This window comes from Saccopteryx leptura, chromosome 2 (assembly GCF_036850995.1).
Source record: "Saccopteryx leptura isolate mSacLep1 chromosome 2, mSacLep1_pri_phased_curated, whole genome shotgun sequence".
In the NCBI taxonomy this organism is placed as follows: domain Eukaryota; kingdom Metazoa; phylum Chordata; class Mammalia; order Chiroptera; family Emballonuridae; genus Saccopteryx; species Saccopteryx leptura.
The window spans coordinates 384,357,309-384,379,684 of record NC_089504.1 but is presented as its reverse complement, the minus strand read 5'-3'; the positions used below and the strand labels follow the sequence as shown (position 1 = coordinate 384,379,684).

Genomic DNA, 22,376 nt, shown 5'->3' with positions numbered 1-22,376 from the left:
AAGGGGCTGAGGGCATTTCCTGTAGAAATTCAAGTTCATTTGTTTTCCTTCATTTGTTTGACATTTACACTGAGCACCTTCTTTGGGACCAGTGCAGTGTTGGGTGACATGGTAGAAGAATCAGAGTTTGGAGCTTGGGCTGGGACTTCCCTATTTCCCTTTCAGTTTCCAGGACCCCTACCTCTTATTTGCAGGCTTCTGGATGACCTACAATGTTCATGGAGGGTGGATGTGTAAGCGAAGCCCAAAGATCCAGATGTGCAAGGCAGTACCTCTGGGATGGAAGCTCTGACTTCATTTTAAAGTGGTTCTGTTGATACAATTTTTATTTTATTTTATTTTATTTTATTGATTTTAAGAGGGAGGATGGGGGAGAGAGAGAGATAGAAAGAGAGAGAGACAGGAACATTGATGTGTTCCTATATGTGCCCTGACTGGCAATTGAACCGGCAACCTCTGTGCTTTGGGACAATGCTCTAACCAACCAAGTTATCCTGCCATGCATTTTATACAATTTTTTATACTGTTCAAGTGATAGCTGAGCTCCAGGGAGTTCCTGGAGACAAACAAATGCCTGTCCACCCTGGTTTTCTAGGAAACAGCCTTTGTACTATTTCCTGAGACCACCGCTGATAGGGACCCCCATTCAACTCTGTTAATGGCCCCAACTTCTTTCCCTTCTCTCCTAGACTGTAAAGGATAGAACCCTGAAGCAGAGTTTCATATTTATATCATCCTAGATATGGAAAAAAAATGTATTCTTTTCATCTACTATAGCTTTAAAAAAGAAAAACAAATTATAGCTATATAGCAGTATGGTCTGAAAGCTAATAACCTGACATGCAAAAAGGCCTTAAAATGTTAAGTATAAAGACACAGAAGTTATAAATTCAATGTGCATGCTGACTCTGGAGAGGTCCTCTGCAGATGTTGAAAAGGTTTCCATGAAGAAGAACAAGATGCTGTCTGCAGATTGGGTTGAGAGAATTAAAATTTAGAAGGAATTTGGGCCTCTGCCCTGTGAAGGAATATGAGTAGAAGAGGGTTAGGAAAGAAGCATATGCTATTTCTCAGTTCTCTGTCTCCAGGAGCCTCCACAAATGTTCCTTGAGCATAGGAATTCCTGGAGTCAGGGAGAGGAATGTCCAGCCCTGACTTCATCAAAGCCTGTTGCCATAGGTGCTGCCTCTCACCAGCCAACATCAAAATGCTTCCGGGCAGCATGCTAGGCTCAGGAAATTACATGTTGCCACCTACCCACCCACAGACAGCCCAGTGGCCAAAGGAGCCCAAACAGTGCTATGGTCAAGGAGGCAGCACCTTGACCTCAACATCAACCCTGAGACCCAAGGTCATGATATTGAGGGTGATATGTGGTCAGCCTGATTCTCCACTAACAGGGCTGGGCACCTCAGAGAGAGACCCACAGGACTGAGGGGCTGACTCTTCCTTACATGCATACCAAAGCTACATGAACAGTGGACTCTATGATATGGCCTAGAGAGATACACAAGTTCAGGAGCGCACAAATCAAGCCATTCCTTATCCCTTCCGCCATTCCCAGGAGCGATTGAGTTTCTCCCATTGTTCTCATACACTTTTTCCTCCTCCCCTCTCCCTGGGAAAACTCTAATACAACAGATTTGAGCTTTTGTAATCAGTTTGTGGCTGTGCCTTTGGCTTCTTGATGCTTCTGCTCTCAGCTTTGATTATCACTGGAGAAAGAACTTCCAAAGGGATGGTTTCCTGAAAGGGATTCCAAGAATTGACCAAGAAGGTTTGATGAGCAACAGCAGTGATATATCAATCAGATCTCATCTCTGTCCTGATCCAGTTTGGTCTGTTTAAGAGATTGTGTGTGCCTGACCAGGCAGTGGCGCAGTTGGTAGAGCGTTGGACTGGGATGCGGAGGTCCCAGATTCAAGACTCCAAGGTCGCCAGCTTGAGCGCGGGCTCATCTGGTTTGAGCAAAGCTCACCAGCTTGGACCCTGTCAGAAGCCAATTAACAGCTGATGGTTGACACAGTCACAGAAAGAAAAGGTGCAACGATACTTTTCCCTTTAACTTTTTGAATTAATTTGGTTTTTTATTCCCCCTTTTCTGGGTGTGTGTGCTATCATTTATGGCACAGGGATAATAGCACCATGCTTTCCCTGCAGATTCATAGTAATTTCTCTGAAAATGAGACAGAGGGTGTGAGTTTCACAGAAAAGCTTATAAAACCCTTGCCTGGGCCCATAGACATAGGAGACTGGCTATGATATCCCCCCAAAAGGGTTAAGTCTGTAGAAAAATCCCCTCTTATAAATCATGTTAGAAAAAATAGATTGTGACTTATGAATAGGTAGGAAACAGTAACTATACACAAAATCACCTTTCAGCCTTTACTTAATCCATTACTTTACCTCCCTAGCCTTTTCATGTGGTAGAGAAACTTTTCTTTCTCCTTGCATACCTGACCTGCAGGTGGTGGAACACTCTGAGAAAAATAAAGTTAGAACTTAACTAGTATATAAATATAGTAGACAAATAAAATTTGACTAGACAATAAGACATTAGGTAAGGTAGAGTTATTAATCAATACTGTCCTTTTAGAAGCTTGCACAAAAATTGTTGTTGCTGCTTTCAAGTTATTGTATAACTGTACTTAGAATGACTTACCACCTGATTTATAGTTTATAGAAATGTACTAACCATTGTCTAGAAATATGTAATCATAGTGAAACAAAAACAATTATTAGTCAATGTATTCTGTATACCATGTGATTGTAACTTAATGTGTGTATAAAAATAAAGCTGTACTAGCCATTGGCGGAGATGCCTGGCAGATGAGCTAAAAAAGAATTCTGAATTCTGATCTCTCACTCGTTTCGTGCTGACACCGTCTATTCCTGTGGGACCCCTGGATTCCCCCCAGGGCTGGACCCAGGCAGACCCAAGGTCGCTAGCTTTAGCAAGGGGTTACTTGGTCTGCTGTAGCCCCACGGTCAAGGCATATATGAGAAAGCAATCAATGAACAACTTACTAAGGTGTCGCAACAAAAAACTAATGATTGATGCTTCTCATCTCTCTTCATTCCTATCTGTCTCTATCTATCCCTCTCTCGGACTCTCTCTGTTTCTGTAAAAAAAAAAGAGAGAGAGAGAGAGAGATGTGTGGAAGCATTTCTCTATCCTTCAACTAAAACTTTAGAGAAATTGAGCTTGGAAAAAGAAGCAAGTGGAATAATGGATCTTCACATAGGACTAAAATGAAGGCAATATGAATATATATTGTCAAAGGAAGATATATTAGACTGTGGATTAGGATAAAGCCATCCAGGCACATATCATAATAAACCCACTCTGGCACTTTCGAGATCCATGCAGTGCTGAAAACCTGCATTTCTGCAGCCTGCAGTGTCCCACAACACAGACTCAGGGACCTGTGTGCAGGCGTGCTCCAACTTCTTGGGATTGGAAGGAGATGTGTTGAAGAAAGCATTCAATAAAAGTTTTGTGGTCAACTGCTTTGTTTTCCAGCCCTCTGAGTTCCTTCTACTTCGTCTTATGTTAAATTCTGCTTGTCCAGTCCCACCAGCAGTGCAGGAGGATTCTTTCTCCACATCCTCGCCAACACCTCGTGTGTTGTTTTGTCAATGAGCGCCATTCTGACTGGTGTGAGGTGGTACTTACTGTGGTTTTAATTTGCATTTCTCTAATGATTAGTGATGTTGAACATTTTTTCATCTGTCTATTGGCCATCTGTATGTCCTCTTTGGAGAAGTGTCTATTCATTTCTTGTGCCCATTTTTTGATTGGATTATTTGTCTTCTTGGTGTTGAGTTTTACAAGTTCTTTATAAATTTTGGTTATTAACCCATTATCAGATGTATTGTCAAATATGTTCTCCCATTGTGTGGTTTGTCTTTTTATTCTGTTCATATTATTTTTAGCTGTGCAAAAGCTTTTTAGTTTGATATAGTCCCATTTGTTTATCCTGTCTTTTATTTCATTTGCCTGTGGAGATAATGCAGCAAATATATCACTGCGATAGATGTCGGAGAGCTTACTGCCTATGTTTTCTTCTAAGATGCTTATGCTTTTACAGCTTACATTCAAGTCTTTTATCCATTTTGAGTTTATTTTTGTGCATGGTTAAGTTGCTGGCCAAGTTTCATTTTTTTGCAGGTAGCTGTCCAGTTTTCCCAACACCGTTTGTTAAAGAGACTGTCTTTACTCCATTGTATGCTCTTACTTCCTTTGTCAAATATCAGTTGTCCATAAAGGTGTGGGTTTGTTTCTGGGTTCTCTGTTCTGTTCCATTGATCTATAATATATGCCTGTTCTTATGCCAGTACCAAGTTGTTTTGAGTACAATGGCCACTGTGTAAAACAGTATGGCGATTCCTCAAAAATTTAGAAATGAAACTGTCCTTTGACCCAGCCATCCCACTTATAGGAATATATCCCAAGGACACCATATCACCGCACCCTCATGTTTATGGCAGCATTGTTCACAATAGCAAAGATCTGGAAACAGCCAAAGTGTCTGTCAGTGGACGAGTGGATTAAAAAGCTGTGGTACATATCTACAATGGAATACTATGAGGCCATGAAAAAGAAAGAAATATTACATTTTGCAACAATATGGATGGACCTGGAAACAATTATGTTGAGTGAAATAAGCCAGGCAGAGAAAGAAAAATATCATATGACCTCACTCATTTGAGGAATCCAAGGAACAATATGAACTGAGGAATGGAATTAAACCTGAAGGGAAGGGGGGAAGGAGCTGTTGGGAGGGGGGTAAGGGAGATGTTGAGGGGAATATGGGGGAGAAGGGATGCTTTTGGGGAGACACTAGAATTTATATAAACACAATAAATAAATTAATTAATTTTAAAAATAAATAAATAAATAAATGTAAAAAAGAATTCTGCTTGTCCAAATGCTGGATCACCTCTTCCTGTTGCTCTTCTTCTCTTTCTAAGATAATCTCTCTAGCTCTTAGGTGCTTGGACCAGCACCTCTTGGGGGAACTCCAGGTTTGTCTCCTGTTGCTGAAGTTCTGCTCTCTCAGGAGCAGCAGATGAATCAACTAAACCAGAATTCAGCTAAGCCTGCGGGACCTTCCTCTGCTTGGCCAATTTCTCTTTTTAAGTTTCAGAGCCCAAGACACCAGATCACCATTAAGTTATCACATTGGACAGATTTAATGTATTCCTCAAAATTAAAATAGCCAGTTCTTTTTACCAGCAATATAGGTTCATTCAGGAATAGCAGAGAATTGCAATTCGGGACAAGCAAGCTATGGTTGAACCATAGGCAAGTCTGAAGAGATGAAGGGAGGGTTATTTTTTTTTATTAGGTTTCAAAAGAAAATTGGGGAAGGTTGTTTTGAATAAATGTTTATTAAAGAACAAGAATTTGACGTTGTAGGGGTATCTGATTGGCTGCAAGTGCTGGTTAGTGCATTGTGGCTGAGGCACGGCGGACTTGAGATCTTCCTTTTCTAAAAGCAGGAAATAAAATTCCCATGTAAAAAATGTCCTCCTTTGCAGAATAACTCTTCCTTTTTTCTTTGCTTATGGAGGCTGCAAGGAGTAGAGTGTGGGTGGGAGCTGCCCCTTCAGGGCTTTCTGGCTCCATTTTAAATAAGGTTTCCTTTCTATATTTTCACAATGAACATGTGCCTCTAACAATGACTTCGTATCACCTGTAGAATCTAATTGTATAGCTCCTCCTCCTCCTCCTCCTCCTCCTCCTCCTCATTAATATTAGTAGTAGTAGTAGTAGTAGTAGTAGTAGTAGTCTGGGTTCCTAATACTGACCTGAATTTTAGGTCCACTCAGCAGTTCTCGCTGGCTTCAGGAAGTAATCCAGTTCTCCTCCACTCACTCTCCTAAGACCATCTGACTTGTTCTTTGTACCACAGGTAGTCTTCCTTCCTTTAAGTCTCAGCCGTGCCTCTGGATAATCCTTTGGGCATGTTGCATTAGATTGTTCTCTGGCTTTGGTTTCTTTGTTTGTTTCTGTTTTTTTGTTTTTTTTTTTTTGTTTTTTTTAATTTATTAATTTGAGAGAGAGCAAGAAACATCGATTTGTTCTTCCACCTTTTTTGTCTATGCATTCATTGCTTGACTCTTGCATGTACCCTGACTGGGAATCCTGCAACCTTGGCAAATCAGGACAATGCTCTAACCAAATGAGCTACCTGGCTAGGACTTGCTTTTTAGTTTTTAAAAAAATTTTATTGGCCCTGACCAGTTGGCTCAGTGGCAGAGTGTTGGCCTGGTGTGCAGGAGTCCCGGGTTCGATTCTGCTTCTCCACCCCTCCCCCTCTTCTTCCTCTCTGCTCTCTCTTACCCTCCCGCAGCCAAGGCTCCATTGGAGCAATGTTTGCCCGGGCGCTAAGGAAGGCTCTGTGGCCTCTGCCTCAGGCGCTAGAATGGCTCTGATTGCGGCAGAGCGATGCCCCAGATGGGCAGAGCATTGCCCCCTGGTGGGCATGCTGGGTGGATCCCGGTCGGGCGCATGTGGGAGTCTGTCTGACTGCCTCCCCGTTTTCAACTTCAGAAAAATACACACAAAAAAAAGAAATTTATTGATTGATTTTAGCGAGATAGATAGAGAGACAAGAACACCAATTTGTTCCTGCATGTGCCCTCACTGGGGATCAAACCAGCAACCTCTGCACTTTGGGACAACGCTCTAACCAACTGAGCTATCCCCTCTAGGGCATACTTGTTTTTTAATACAGATTCACTCCTTTGACATCCATAGCTGCCCTAAATTTAGCCTACCTGTCTACTGCAAAGATTGGTGGACTCAGGGTAAATTGTTAACACTAAGCAACCTACTGTGTGTGCCATACTCTCCCTGCTTGCTTTCCAATGATCTAGAGATCCCCATACATAGGATCTTCATCTATACAATCTCTGTGCACCAGCAGTCACCTCCCCAGGCCCCCCATATGGCCACCCTCACAGATGTCTCCATCTAAACACAGTTTTCAAAACCTCATTGCCTTGATACTATACTTCTTTGAATATTTTGATGGGAAAGTCTAAATTCTAGTAAAGAATTTTGTCTGATTTCTCAAATGAGATCTCTAGACCAAATAGTCTCAACTGCAGCTCACCCTATTTCAGAAGCAAGATGCAGCATTGAGTTTTTTTATTCTTTTACTTGCATCTGGTAGCTAATAATCACTATTAACCCTAGATCATCCCAGAACAGGGCACACTGACAAGTGCTTTACAAAAGCTAGCACCATAGGTGAATCTCATCACAATGCAATGTGGTGTTATCTGTATTTTGTGGCTAAGGAACTGATGCCGAGATCCCGGGATGTTTTGCCTATGCCCTTCCTCCCCAGAACCTGCCCATTTTGTATACTTTTCCTCAAATTCCAGAGGTGCTGGTTCCTGTTCTGGAAACTATTCCCTGTAATGTGGGTCTAAGATGGGATGCTGAGACATGGTGCACGTCGGGGAAGACATCTTTTCCTGATCCTCCTTTTTTGAGCTCACCATCAGAGGGATTTCTGCATTTCTCTTCTCTTAGAAATGGCAAAATGTGCTCACAAGCTGATAGGCCCATTTCTCATTCTTAGTAATGGGGCATAGGTTAGGGGCTGGAAGAGGGTAATGGCAATGGGAAGAAAATGGAGAAGGGCCAGTTGCTGTACATGGCAAGATAGGAAGCTGCTGCCACCCAGCAGACACAGCAGCACACACATGAATGGCTGGCACTGAAAGGAGAAAAAGCAGTACTGACTCACTCACACTCATGGAAACGTGCAAATGAAGCTGTGCCCCTTGCCTGGGTATGAAGCTACTCAGTGAGGGGGCCGAAACAGGCCAGGGCCAGCAGGATGTAGTGGCATAGGGTCACAGAGCCTCTTTCTTGCTGGGAAGGAAGCTACCCACTGACCATGAAATCCTACCTCACACTATGACACCTCCCTCTCATTTGGGTGTATTTTCCCTCAGGGTGGCCCCTCTATAACCCTACCTCCCAAATCTGACATTCACCTGTGTCCACTTAAATGCTCCCAGGGAACTGGTATGGGTTCATTCAGTCTTAGGATCCAAAATTCAGGATCTCTCACTGGCTCAGAGTTGGTTTAACCCCCAGATAGAGAGGAATAAGGATCACCCAGGGAGTCTTTCTCATTGTTATTACTTAGTCTCCACAAAAGGATGTTATATGTTTAATATGGGACAAAAATACTAAACAAATGTTATATGCTTATATGATGTTGGTATTTTGCTAAAAGGAATGTAGATGTTTTTACTGGCTACAGGAATTCAAGAAGGGGCTGGACCCCATAGGATGGCAGGCATGGATCACCAGCAAGATGGATGACCCTTTCAGTACTGGGGCCCTGACTTGTGCACAGTGAAGTCCTATCCTGGATTGGCTGAAGGCCAGAGATGGAGGCTCTGGCTCCCAATGGGGAGAAGTGTTCGAGTCTAGGGCCTGGGCAAGGTAGCAGTGAGGGTCTGAGAACTCTTACTTCTGTGACACTGTAGGCAACTTAGTATGTTCCACGCCCCACGGATGAACCTTATACGTACTGACTGATTGGACAGTCACAGAGGTAAGTGAGGTGGTAATGGACGCACCAGAAAATAACAAACAGGAAATGATAAATGGTGACATGAACTCCTGGGACCCACCCTCAACCAGCCTAGAGTGTTTGGGTATCATGAATGCTCATGCCTTATTATTTGATCAGTAATTTCAGATTCCCAAAGTTTAAACAGGAGAATCAAGTTAACATGTCATAGAGCAGTGGTTCTCAACCTTTTCACACTTGGGGACCAGTGACCTAGCCGGCCTGACCAGAAACAGAAACACACAACAAATTAAGCTTTATCTTACCACACATAACAGTGCAACACAGTACAAGCTGGTGCTTGATTTCCATACTCCACATGTACAATGCACTGAATACTGCGTAAGTTTGTCCAAATGTTTTTGTCTACTGTTCATGATTTGTAAATGCTCTGCATGGTGCAAAAGGCTGTTCGAATGAGCCTACATGTTCCAAAGATATCTAAGACAACCTCAACAGTATTTTTATAGATGATACAGGCTGATAAGTGGTCATCACCTTGAGCATAAGCAAATTCAACTAGGACCACTGGGTCTATAATCTCCATACAATAGCAGGGTGGTTAACTCTTTCGTAGAACAGCACCAGTCCACGGCCGGCAGTTGAAAAACAGTCATAGAGGACAACAGATGTTTAACATTGAGGTTCCTTTTATTTCTAACCATTTCTTTACAACCATTCAAGTAAAAGTAACTCCCACATCTACCTCCCAAACCGGAATCCTCCTCTAGACAATCAGGTTCATATTTCTAACTGTATGGAACGTATCTCCTAAAAGAAACCATCAAATCCCCATATTAACACCCCCCCCCCGACACACACACATGCTGAATAGTTGCCTTAAACTGTGGCTGCTGTGTTTCTTTAAGATATACTTTTGTCTGGGCTTCAGAGTCCAAGTGCCCAGAATAAAGCTTATGATATGTATACCTAGTTAGATAGACAAATAACAGGAACACAGAATGGGATGTGGGCCATAGAAAGTCCTATCGCCACAGTGAGGACAGGGACTGGCACTGAACCAGGCCATGCTGGGCCGCCCCAACTCCTGCAGCATCTGCCTCAGCTTGGCGTGCGCCTGGGCAAGCAAGCCCGGGTGCAGAGTGCCGGTGGTTTCGTCGTAACTCTCCAGGGGAACAGCGTACAGCACGTGGTTCAGCTTGCTCAGCCCGATGGTGTGGCGCAGCAGGTCCTCCAGGACAACCATGGAGATGGGGTTTTCACAGAAGCTGAGGGTTGTGAGCTCAGAGCAGCAGCTCAGGGCAGGCAGGATGTCCATGAACCCAGGGTCCATGATCCCACACTCATCTAAATCCAGGTCCTGGAGGGTGGCAGAGGATCTCTCCATCAGAACGCGGAGGGGCTCAGAACTAATACTGGTCAGGTTGACCCCACTGAGACTCAGGCTTTTCAGCTGACTGACGTCTAGCATCCGGGACATGTGTATCAAGTCTCGTTCTGAAAGCAGGCAGTTAGTGATTGACACGGTCTCCAAAGGGGTCTTCAGGCACCTGGGGAGAGACAGAGCATTTAGTTCTGGAGGATGGAGCTGGTAAGCAGAGGGAGGTGGGGATGACCTAGGCCTTAAGGGGAAAGAGGCCCATTTCACCAAAACCTAGTTTGCTAGATGACAGGCAATCCCCAGGATGCTGCATGGCGGAGAGAGGCATTCAAGTCAGTGCAAGTTTGAGTGGAGTCTTCTCTCCATCACTTATTCGTTGCGTGACTGAATCAAGTGAATGAAACCTCCCATACTCCCTTTGCTCAGCTGCACTGCCCCCTCCACACACAGGGGCTATCAGCATGAATGGAGATAAAGATAGGACATGCTCAGAAAAGAACCTGACCCAATGTCTCAAGCAAGAGGGAATCAGTGAATTTTAGTACTGGGAGACAAGATCCGAAATGCATTCTTTCAGGCTTCCTTCCAGGCACAGCATGGACCCCCATCACCCTTATATCTGAGCTCAATAAGGCTACCGGAAGATGTGCAGAAAGGGCAGACCTGGGCAAGGTCTGGCAACACCAGGTGGGGGCTGCTAGCCTGCAGAGACTAACTAAGGTCACTGTATCATCCACAAACCATCTAGCCGTTTTTATAATTCCTCACTCCAGAATCCTGCACTTCCCACATCTTCCCTTAGCTGGAGCCTAAAGCAACCCTTGGCAGGCAGGCAATTCAAGGCAGGTGTGGAGCGACAAACTGCTAAGGGCAGAGCTTAACATCTGAAACCTCACTTCTGATGGGCTTTCCCTTTGTCACTGCCATCTTCATTTAGTTCTTCTCCATCATCTTCACCTAGACAGCCCTTCCTAAGGGAAGAGTGCCCAATGCTCCCCTCAACCTAGCCCAAAGTCCCCATTACATAGATTCCTAGCAAGGAGTCTTTCTAATAGCATCCATCCCAGTTCATACCTCCCGCCTTTGTCTGGGGGATTATGTGACAACACACAAGGGCACAGAGCAGTGAACAAGACACTGACTATGTGGACTGTCTAGTGACTCATATACTCTGGCACTGTTGACACATGGCACATAGGAGACACCATTATTGCTGAGTGAAATGGAAAGGGCTTGCTCTGGTCTACAAAGAAGCCTCGCCATCCCTCACCTGATCATCTGGTCCAGGCGGCCTCTGAGGAAGGAGATAGAGTCCAAATAGAGCTCCTGGAGGTGGAGCAGGCTGAGGAACTGAGAGGTGAACTGGCCCACACTCTGCTCCTCCCACGCTGATAGGGTGTAAGCAGACAGGCTGTGGGAGAACATGAAGCGGCGCAGGTTGACCATCTGGCCCAGGTAAGGAGCAAACTTCCCCAGGGTGGACAGCCTCCAGGTACAATTCACTTCTAAATCCAGGACAGAGTTGAGCTGCACCATCTTCAGGATACTAACATTTTGCACTGACACTGCAAAAATCTTCAGCTTCTTGCAGCAGAGGTGCAGCAAACCTTTCCCCTGACTGATTTTCTTAATAAGGTAGCTGAGAGATGCATCAGGGAGACCGTCCTCAAGGCAAATGTCTACGAACACCTCCACCAGGGCCAAAGGTGGTTTTGGCCCTGTCCCTGACTTGTCCACTTTTTGCCTCTTTTCTGAGGGTTGGGAAGCCTCTGGCTCCAACAGTGAGCACGTTTCGGTTTTGGTTCCAGACCACACGGTCCAGAACTCCTGATGATCTTTCTTCCGTAAATTCAGCACCTGCAGTTTCCATCTTCTGCAAGGAAAACAGAAGACAGGCTGAGATGCATAACGATAACAGGGAATAAGATCATGACCACAAGTCTGGGCACCTGGACCAGACACCTGACTGCACTTTTACTCCATACCCCAGATATCAGCAGTTCCTTGTGCTACTGGGATCCTTCCTGGTCTCTATTTCTGGTACTGTTAAGTGCCACCAGGGAGTGGGTACATGTTCCTTGGGTTACCTCTGTGTTGTAATCAGCTTTATATGTCCAGAAGCCTGTTCCCAAAATGACCCCAGCAATGGCACCAAGGCCTCCCTGAGCATCCTCCCTGAAGCCATTAGAAGCCTGTGGCTCTTCCTAATTCCAGCTCTATCCGCTCATATCTCTGGGGTTCTATCAGGCAACTGAATCCCCCTCACCTGGAGCGAACCTCCTGGGCAAGCAGGACATCCAGTCCATCGAGCACAGCCCGGAAGGTCTCCTGGTGAGGCTGCTGATCCTTCATCAGAGCCCCCAGAGGGAGGCAGGAGAAGGGCCAGGTCTGCACCATCGCCTTCAGGACCTTGTTGTGCCTCCCGGCAAAGGCCGCCATGAACAGAGGTGGGAAGAGCTCCCTAGGCAGCAACTCCAGAGCAGTGATGGCCGAGGCCTCGTCCCTCAGAAGGCTCTTGCATGCTAGTTCCAGGAGCCTGCGTGGACTCGGGAGGCTCATCCTGATGAATCTGCTCTGAAAGAGGCCCTGGGGAGACATCCAGGAAGCAAGGCATCCATGTCAGACTGAGCCTGCGCCACCCACTGTCCCTCCACTCTTCAGAGGAACCAGCGGAGGGCCAAAGGCACTGCTCTGACAACAATCGGGGAGTCCTCAGTTTACCTCAATTCCATTTTTCACTTTGGTGCCACAAAGCTAGCTCTGCCTCTACCAGTGGTAGGACAAGCATCTCACCAGGCACCAGGCAGGGGCAAGATGACCAGTGGCCCCTCCCACATCTACCCACTGCTGCATTTAATTCTGTTGCGCAGAAGTGAGTACTGAGAAGCCTGAGAGCTAATCCTACCCTTTTTGGGGAGAAGAGTTTCTGGTTATCACTCAAGGACTGAAAACAACTGGAACAAAGATTAGCACGAGGTGCAGCATGGCCTCTACACACCAAAAAATAATCCAAATGGGAAAGATTAAGGAACAACCATATAATAGGTACCATTTACGTCACTTAAAATATTCTAAGTGAGAAACTGTAAAAGCAGCATAACAGTATTACACAGCAAGTGGAAGGTGAAGATGAGAAACATAAACATTAATTCTGAGATGCACACATTACTGTGTGTCTCTCTTCTATGAGTATTAAAATTACCACTTTGTATATGGGAACAAAGAACTCATGCAGAACAAACCCCCACTTAAAAACAGTCTGAAATCTTTTCTCAAGTCTTAGGTTTGTTCGCTTTTATTTTTTTCAGAAAAAAGCTTTAATTTTCTAATAAAATCACAAAGTCATAAATGATATAAACTATAACTACTGGTCATAAACTAAGTATTTTAAATGTCAATCAAAAATTTCCAATGAATTAGATGTCTTTTATTTAAAAAGAATCGGCTTAAGAATACTGGTGTCATCCCCCACTTCCTGAAATTTTGTGTTACATCACTTTGCTTTTATGGAAGACCTACCTTAGAACTTGTTTTTGCTAACTGGACAGAATGCAAAAAGGATTTTTGTCCTTTCATTTACAAAAGGTTTCATAAGCACATTCTACTTTAAGGTAGCAGGGGGAACCTGCATTGTCAATGTCTATAAAATGGCATACAACAAAATGGTATCATTTCCCTTATCCTTTGGGATTAAGGAAAACTGTATTTAGAGGCAAAGGCAAAGCCTGGTTATTTGTAAGGAAAGAAAGGACAATTCTCTGTGCAATCTTGGCCTGCAGGTCCTCAGAGATCACCTGAGGCACCTGACTCACCAGAGCGGGCGTGGGGCAGGGAAGCCCCTGCTCACATCTCACAGGGGACCATGGCAACAACTCGCATGCCCTGGCCTCTGGTCCCTCCTCTGGCTCCTCAGAAGCAAGTATAGCCCTTTCTGGCTGCACCTTCCTTTTGAGGTCCTAGCTGAAATTTGAACTTCCAATTGAAAGGGAAACCTTACTACTGAATCTCCATCCAGTTAACTCTGACTGGGTTTTTTTTTTTCACTCTCCACACAACTAGCTGAATCATATGTCCATTCATGAAAGAGAAAGAAAAAGAAACCAACCTGAAAATGGACTTGATGGGGGCGTTTGGGCCACATCAGAATTCCCAAATGTTCACGTTTAAGATAACCTTAGACAGGCAGTGGTATCATCCCAAAAGAAAAACAAAAAAAAAATTTTGAATATCAAATATGTCACTTACACTTGATATTACCTAAATTTGAAAATCATGTGCCCATTCACAGAGGAATAGAGGTACAACTGAGAGACAGTTGGTCTTCCAGGTTTAAGGGTGAAGGCTTCCCTGGAGGAGGTAGGCCAAAATGACAACTAGGAGCTGTCCAGGAGAAGGGAGGGGCTGCAAGTTTGCAATGGGACCAAGGGAAGGAATTGCCCAAAACAAGGCAAAATGTTTTGTTTGGGGAATTCAAAGACTTTAATCTGAATTAACTTGAGAGTCTAAAGGGTAGTGGTTAAGAAGAAAATTAGAGAGATCCCTTAAACCCAAGGTGATGGGTGAGGAGAGAGAGAAGATTCAATCTTCCTTGCTCCCTGAAGGTAAAGGGCATTTCCTCCCAGAAGGACCAGATCAGCTCAGCAAACTGGCTTGAGAAAATAAAATATAAAAATATGGGCTGGGCCCTGGCCAGTTGGCTCAGTGGTAGAGCACTGGCCTGGCATGTGGATGTCGTAGGTTCAATTCCCAGTCAGGGCACACAGGAGAAGCACCCATCTGCTTTTCCACCCCCCCTCTCATTTTTCTCTCTCTCTCTTCCCCTCCTGCAGCCATGGCTTGCTCCATGGCCTCCACCTCAGGTGCTAGGAAGAGCTTGGTTGCTGAGCAATAATAGAGCAACACTCCAGATGGGTAGATCACCCCCTAGTGGGCTTGCCAGGTGGATCTCAGTTGGGGTGCATGCTGGGAGTCGGTCTCTGTCTCCCTTCCTATTACTGAATTTTTTTTTTTAGGTATTTTTCTGAAGTGAGAAGCGGGGACATAGAGAGACAGACTCCCACATGTGCCTCACCGAGATCCACCCTGCATGCCCACTGGTGGGTGATGCTCTGCCCACCTGCGGCATTGCTCTGTTGCAACCGGAGCCATTCTAGTACTTGAGGTGGAGGCCATGGAGCCATCCTCAGCGCCTGTGCCAATTTTGCTCCAATGGAGCCGTGGCTGTGGGAGGGGAAGAAAGAGACAGAGAGAAAGGAGAAGGGAAAGGGTGGAGAAGCAGATGGGCACTTCTCCTGTGTGCTCTGGCTGGGCACCGAACCCAGAACTTCTACACGACAGCTGACGCTCTACTGCTGAGCCAACTGGCCAGGGTTTCCTATCACTGAATTGGGAGGAAAAAAAAAGTGGGTTGGACCCTGGCCTGATAGCATGGTTGGCTGGAGCATTGTCCTGAAGCACGGAGACTGCCAGTTCAATTGCCCATTCAGGGTACATATAGAAACAATTTAATGTTCCTGTCTCTCTCTATTCATCCCATCCTCTCTCACTAAAATCAATAAATAACAATTAAAACTATTTTAAAAACTATTAAAACTATTAAAAATAATGTGGGCTGGGGAAAGGCCAGAACAGAGGCCAGAGAGGTATGGCAACTAAACCTGGGACATGACTTATCCAATTCTGAAAGTCACTGAGAAGCAAGAGCTGTGGGGTTTCTGGAACCTTGGAGGGAAATAAATATGGGCCAAAGTCAGGTATTCTTATCAAGGAGCTGCTAGCAGAAGGCCTTCCCTTTAGGCTCAGGCATCCTCTTCCACATCCCGACCTTTCACAGGCAGATCAGCCCAGGTATGTTCCAGGGGCCTTGACCCTAAACATGACTGTCAAAGGCCCCTTCCCAAGTATATATTGATAACTGAGGTTTCCTCAATCCTTGGGAACAAGTGATACAAATACTCTTCAAAAAGGCCCATTTGGCCCCACCTCTACGTCTCTCAATTACTCAGACTGAGGGAAGAGCACCTCTAAGCATTAATAAAATTCAGTTTTTCTCTCTCAGTACCAATCACAGTGCACACGTGCCAAAATCTTCTTCACAAGATTTGAAGCTGCATTTGGCATCCAAGGTCTGCCACATTCGGGACATCCCCACGCAGCACTGAGTCATACACTGGTCCTTCTGAAGTTTCACCCCCCCCCACACACACACAGAATGTCTCCAACCACAGAATTCTCCAGGCTGTTCTCTAACCCCTGCATTGTGATGCCCAAACAATTCTCAGAATCCAGTGGAGAGGGTCCACCTGACAGATTACAACACTAGTGTTTACCAGAAAATTCCAGATTTGTTGAGTAGGTTTTCAGAAGAGATCAAAACTGCAATTAGATCAAGAATTAAATCTAAATTTGGTATCATGGACTTTTAGCATCAGTGATGCCATTTGGGACCTGCAGTCTTCTCTTTAACACAGACTTTATGTAGACTGAGGGAAAACTAGAAAAACAATTGCAGAGCCCAAGCTCAGGAAGTTCCTATGGGACCCAGTGTCCAGGAGATCCAAGAAAGCAGGAGGGACCACTTCGAATGATCTAGAAACACAAAGTATGAGCCAAACACTCCTTTTACGTGAGGTAAGAAGCACTCCTCTGTCCTCTTCCATGCAGAGCCTGTCTTTCCACGGCATAGGCTGTGGCACTGGAGGCAGGAGCACACTGGCGTGAAGGGCTGTCCTTCCTGCCCAGTACTTTGACAGGCCCACTACAACTCTGAGGGCTCACACATGGATTTGGGGGATGTTTTTACCACATCCTGGTCACCTGCCACCTGCTCTCTTCATGAAGGTCCTCATTTATGCACAGACCTGAGCAGCCTGAGCTCACGTGTGGGGCCATCCTGCCTGCCTCATGTTCTCCAGTTATAGTATTCCTACTGGAATCCCAAAGATTCTGCTCTTAGGATCTCTTTTTTTTGGGGGGTGGGGGTGGGGGTGTCTTCAGAATGCTTCTGTTTTCCCTCTCCTGGCCAGTGCTGACTGTGGAGCCCTCTGCATCCCTGGAAAGTCAGCCCACCTCTCACGGGCCTGAGGTGTGGCCACAATGCTAGGGCACATCCTTCCACAGATATCAACAGAAATCAGGAATTCTCAATTCTTGTAAGCTGTTCTGGAGAACATCATAAGCTATAAAGTGTAGAAGAAAAATAAAACAAAATCCCAGCTGCTTTTTTGGATTCAATGAGGAACCAGAAATGCCGGAAGATGACTCTTCCCGAGTTCCAGAGGAAGCTCCCAACTCTGCTGGCCTTCAGAGGCCCTGGGGTTCAGAAGCCAGGGCTCTCCAATCTGCAGCTCTCTTAACCCAGCCTTCAATCAGACAAGATCCCATTATCTTCTTTCCCTCTGGAGTCAGTTCGCTTCTTACCCTGAAATACTTTGCACTCCGTGCCTCTTTAAAAATCAAAAGGCTCTGCTGGCACTACCTGCACTTCCTGTACTCAACAAGACCTGGTTTCCTTTAAGATACAATAACATATAGACCTAAACAGGGATTGTTCCTATTTTTTCCTCCCCAAGGAGGACATTCCTGATGTCCAAGTCACCCTGAGTCCAACCATTTAATGCCACCAGAGGTGCTTCTACAGGCACAGTGAGGGAGGGAAAGGCTGAGGGCTCACTCCAGGCTGGTAGAATGGAGGGACTGGACAGGGAATGGTCCAAAGAATCCCACAAGGAACCGAGAATGAGGGAGAAATGGGAAATGATAGCAGAGCAGGGCCTAGATTTTCTGACTCTGATCATGCTGTATTCCTTACATGCTGGAGACTTGTATCCGAGACCACAGTAGAGGGGAGGAGGGCTGTGGGCCTGAACCTGGGGGCTGGAAGTGCCCTGAGGGCCTGGCTTTGGTTTCCCTGGCCTGTGTGAGTTTCCAGTGACTGTCTTCCCACCTCCACCCCTCCGGCACAGAGAACAATGCCACTGGAGAGTGTGGAGCAAGGAGGGAAAGTGGAGAGCACTGATCTTGGACACACAGATGCGGAGACATCTAGAGGGAAGGGGAGGGTCCCAGCCTGACATTTGGCCTTGAAGACAGATGCTCCTCAAGATTTTTGTACTTCAGCCTTATCAACAGCCTCATCAGACTGTAAGAACTGTGGCTGAGAGTAAAACCAGGTGCCTGTCCAGCACATTCCACTGCAATCTGACCCACTGGAGGGGGTGCAATAAACTTCAGAGTTACAGAAGCACTGGCTTCACGTTCAACAGGAAAACCCACTATGTCCTGTGTTGAGTGCTGGCAGGAGGCCCTGGGGCAGAGTGGACATGTTCACAGGGATGTGTCTAGGTCAGCTGAACCCCTCCTGCCAAAGCCAGACTCCTTTCTCTTCGATCCTTGATATACTCAAAACCATTTACTGAGTGTCTAGGGGGATACCAATGGTTATTCTGCGTGACAGGAAGAGATACCCAGTGAAAACTGCATGGTCTTCCTCTCGGTATCTCTGAGGCATGAACCTTGCATTCTATTGAGTTGACAAATGAAAAACAAGTGAGCTGAAAAATAAATCACAGGCTGATCTTGCTTTGAACTGTAGAGCAAGGCACAAAAAAACCCACATAAAACTATGCCAATCAATATTAATAATCCACAAAGTTACAATTTTTTGATGGCCATACAATTTTTTTGGTCAAAACATTAAAAAGTCTGTTATAAATATGTAAATAAATAAAATAGTAAAATTACTGTTTAGTACACAGTGATTTTTAAATGTTTAAAATTAAACTGTTTTGTGTCTTTGTAAAAGGTGTTCAAGAGTAGTTTAACATGGCTTGGCATTGTTCTGGTCATAGAACTTCAATACAGAGTGAGACTCCTCCATGCCCTAGTGAACTGTCACGTTGCTTTCTGAGTTTGGATAAGCTCCCAAGGCCTTATCCTTTCTGATTTCCATGTTGGGACCTATCTCTGAGCGAGGTCATTTAGTCTGAAGATTTCTGCCCCCACTGCTTCCTGTAGGACATCTTCATTCTTTTTGTCACAATCATGTTCTTCATTTACACTTCCCTGGGAGATAGGGAGTGTGAGCTTGAAGCTGGATTCTGAATCATGATAATAAATAAAAGTAATTTCTTGTGTTTGGTAGAATTTAAGAAATTAACAAAGTATTTCACTTTCCTAGTCTCATTTCTCTCTCAAAGCATGAAACACTGGGCTTAAGTCAATTTTCCCTTTCCATGTGCAGTAACTGAGGCTTGAAAGAGTGAGTCACCTGCACCCACGCTCAGAATGGGCCACGGGAGGGTAACACAGAACAAGGCCCCTGCCTGGCTAGGTAGTTCAGTTAGCTGGAGTATCATTCTGATGAACCAAGTTTGCAGGTTGGATACCCAATCAGGGCACATGCAAGACTCAACCAACAAATGCAGAAAATAGATGGAACAACAAAATCAATGTTTCTCTTTCTCCTTCTCCCCCCTCCCCCCGCCCCAAAAATCAACAAATTAAAAGAAAGAAAAAAAGAACAAAGGCCCCTGGCTCCTGATCTAGGGCTCCTATGGCGATCACTCATGTCAGCCTGATGGGAGTCACTCGATAAGTCACTGGAGAATGGGGACATCCCATTCTCCATGAGGCAGCAGTGGACAAGGTCATGGACATGGGCAGAGAACAAGAGCCTCCATTCAGGTGACATCACCCACCACAGTTCAGGGGCTCGGCAGGTCTGTACTCAGCTGAGGTCTATAGACTCTGTGAGGTCTTCCCAGATAGATGGGAGAGGGGATTGTGTGAGATTTCCAGGAAGACACCAGAAAGACCTGAAAGTAAGCAAATTCACTGATGGGTGTTACCTGCAAGATCTGGGGAGCAGATGTGCATGGAGGCCCTTCCCACACGTGAGGCAGAGGATAAGAAGGGTGGGACATGGAGAGTCCAGCCCAGTGCTGGGGCCACACAAGGTATAGCTCTAAGTGTCCCCTCTATGGCACGGGCTGTGCTCATCCTCCTCGCACTCTGCACAGGTGAGACACACTAAAGAGGGGACCTTCTGGCAGCCTGGGGCTGATCCTTCTTTCTCTCTGCCCCAAACTCCTCTGGAGTCATGACCTTGACCTTCTCTCTCAGGGTCCTAGGCTAAGTCTGCCCTGAAATAGCCACCCTCAGTGTGGCTCTGACACAGAAAGTAACCCTGTCCTGCTCTGGACGCAGCAGGTGTCCCAGTACCAACAGCACTTGTGTGCCGTCCAATACTCCCAGTGCATGAGGTCATCCATTTTCCAGCCCCATTCTCTGGCTCCAAGGCCACCCTGACCTCCTTGGGCTGCAGCCAGAGAAAGTACTACTGTTACTGTACTTCAAAGAGTATCTCTTATCCTTCCTTGGTGGTCCAAGCTCAAGAGGAAGTGAGACCAAAGCCTACTTCACACCTAACAGGAGTCAGGTTTGTGGCCCTGCTCCTTCACCCAAGCAGTCCTTGAATGTTACCGTGGCTTTGTAAACGGGGTCCCTAACACACTACAGTTGCTTCTTTTTTTCTCCCCTCTTATAAAACACTAGGACAAATGTCCTCTTGGGGAAATGGCTTGAGAATATAACAGCTGCTTCTGCTTCTTCTCCCCCGTGAGGGACCTCAGGATGCAGTTCTACCTAATCCACAACCATGAAAACAGAGGGGGTGACAAGGCTTCTCCAGACACCCCAGACGGTGAAGGGACTAGCTTACCTGAAGATGTCTCCGTCCACTCTGGTCCAGCTCACACTGGCTTGGCTCCTCTGGTCTCCTGAGGCCTCACAACCTGTGTCCACCCAAGTTTGAGAGCAAAAACCAAAACGCTCCAAAAACAAGGAGATAGGGTGTTAACATGTGTACTTAAGAAGCCATGGGCTCCTACGAAAATCTTTGAGAACAGTGCTTAGGAAATTGAAAACTGGGGATGTGATCCTGCACTTTCAGTGGGAATCACCTCTTGGCTCCAAACTGACCACCAATTTTTCACTGGCTGAACCAGAGGACAATCTGAGTGAAAGACCATGTGCTCTGTCAAAAGCGACCCTTCCCACCGTCCTGCAGCCACATTTCGGCCCCTTCTATGCTCCCCACTCACTGGCACCTCCAGAGGAGCCAGATTCTCAGGGCAGCCACCCCATCCCAAGTGCACACACGGCCTGACGAGGTCAAACAATAAACGCAGATGCCAGAGTTCGATCAATTATTACGTCTAAAATGTGTAACTGCAGCCACCTTTACGAAGCACGTGGCTTGGGCTCCTCCGAATAAACCGCCTTATTACATGAAGCCTCCATCCAAATCCCCATTGCAGTGACTCATTTTCAGATGGAAAATGGAGGCAAAGGAGGGGTTGAGGGTTTCCAGAGACTAGCGCAAGTTCACCCAGTGAGAAAATGGAGAAACCAAGTTTGAACTTACGTTTTCTACAGCCCTTGCTCGTCGCCACGAGGTCTCCGGCGCAATGGCTGGAGGGAAAGAGGCGTAGCTGACTCAGCAAGTTTCCTGAAGCTCCAACGGAAACAGCAGCATCTGGCCAATCCCGCCTTTCGGTACAGCTTGGGCAAAATCTCGCGAGATCCGGAAATCACGGGTGGGGTTGCCCAGGGACCCCAAAAGGGGTTTGTGAGGGTGGGGAGAAGGTGGTGCCTGGGGCCACGCCCACCAAGCTGTGGGGGGGGGGGGTGATAGGAAGGGGTAGGGGATGGGAGAGGGTGGGTGGGATGAGGGGGGCTCTGGTATGTTGAGGGAGAAGAGGGAGGCCTGCGACGCTCCCCCCAATTTACCCGCCCCTTCCACCCTTGGGCGACTCCTTTCCCTCTGTGGTGGGGTGTGGGCTGTGGGGTGCCACTGTCACCCCCCACACCCGTCTTGCTTCCCACCTCTCATGTTTAGAAAAAATATCCCTGCTGTTGGCTAGTCCAGTGGCCCCTACCCTTTGGATTGACCATGTTTGTCACCCCTTGGGCTGAGGGGCACCCAGTCAGATTCAGTGGACTGTCCCCTCTCCAGAGCGAACTCCGCAGTCTGGCCCTGCGATTTGGTTGCCTCGCGCTCTGCTCTGTCAGAGCACTCACCTCCCCCTGTCCTCAGGCAAAGTCAGTGTCCGCTCCTCCCAATGCCGGGCTTCTCTTCTGGTCACCAGCAGATCCCTCTGGACAAAGTCCCAGCCGGGCCTGCAAACTGAAAATGCGGGCGGGACGCCCCGGAGGAGAAAACCGGGCAACAAGCTGAGGCGAGGTGGCAGGGCAGCACTTGGAGCCTGGTATTCGCCTCTCAGAGAAGCGCCTCTTAACCGTGGGGATCTCCTCTGGCGCCACCAGGGGGAGTGGGGGACCTGGACTCCGCAAAGTGGCAGATTTTGGCGCCTTTTTGCCAGTCCCTTTAGGCCAGAAAAGTCAGGCTTCTGGAGGTACGGTGAGAT

At 46.4% G+C, this 22,376-nt stretch overlaps 2 protein-coding genes and 2 gene segments (V, D, J or C); 3 read left to right on the top strand and 1 right to left on the bottom strand.

The window, feature by feature from the left end:
* The window catches only part of LOC136392851 (immunoglobulin lambda variable 5-45-like), a 758,839-nt gene that overhangs the window by 323,608 nt on the left and 412,855 nt on the right, over window positions 1-22,376 (top strand).
* The window catches only part of LOC136392853 (immunoglobulin lambda-1 light chain-like), a 528,499-nt gene that overhangs the window by 97,325 nt on the left and 408,798 nt on the right, over window positions 1-22,376 (top strand). The gene's annotated exons all lie outside the window — the stretch shown is intronic.
* LOC136392855 (Ig lambda-1 chain V regions MOPC 104E/RPC20/J558/S104-like) overlaps window positions 1-22,376 on the top strand; it is a 501,112-nt gene that overhangs the window by 86,636 nt on the left and 392,100 nt on the right.
* PRAME (PRAME nuclear receptor transcriptional regulator) lies at window positions 9,541-14,089 on the bottom strand. The gene is made up of 4 exons (XM_066368177.1): window positions 14,054-14,089; window positions 12,215-12,534; window positions 11,219-11,821; window positions 9,541-10,117 (listed from the first exon to the last, which is right to left on the bottom strand). The coding sequence occupies exons 1-4, from the start codon at window positions 14,087-14,089 to the stop codon at window positions 9,541-9,543; spliced, it is 1,536 nt and encodes a 511-aa protein (XP_066224274.1).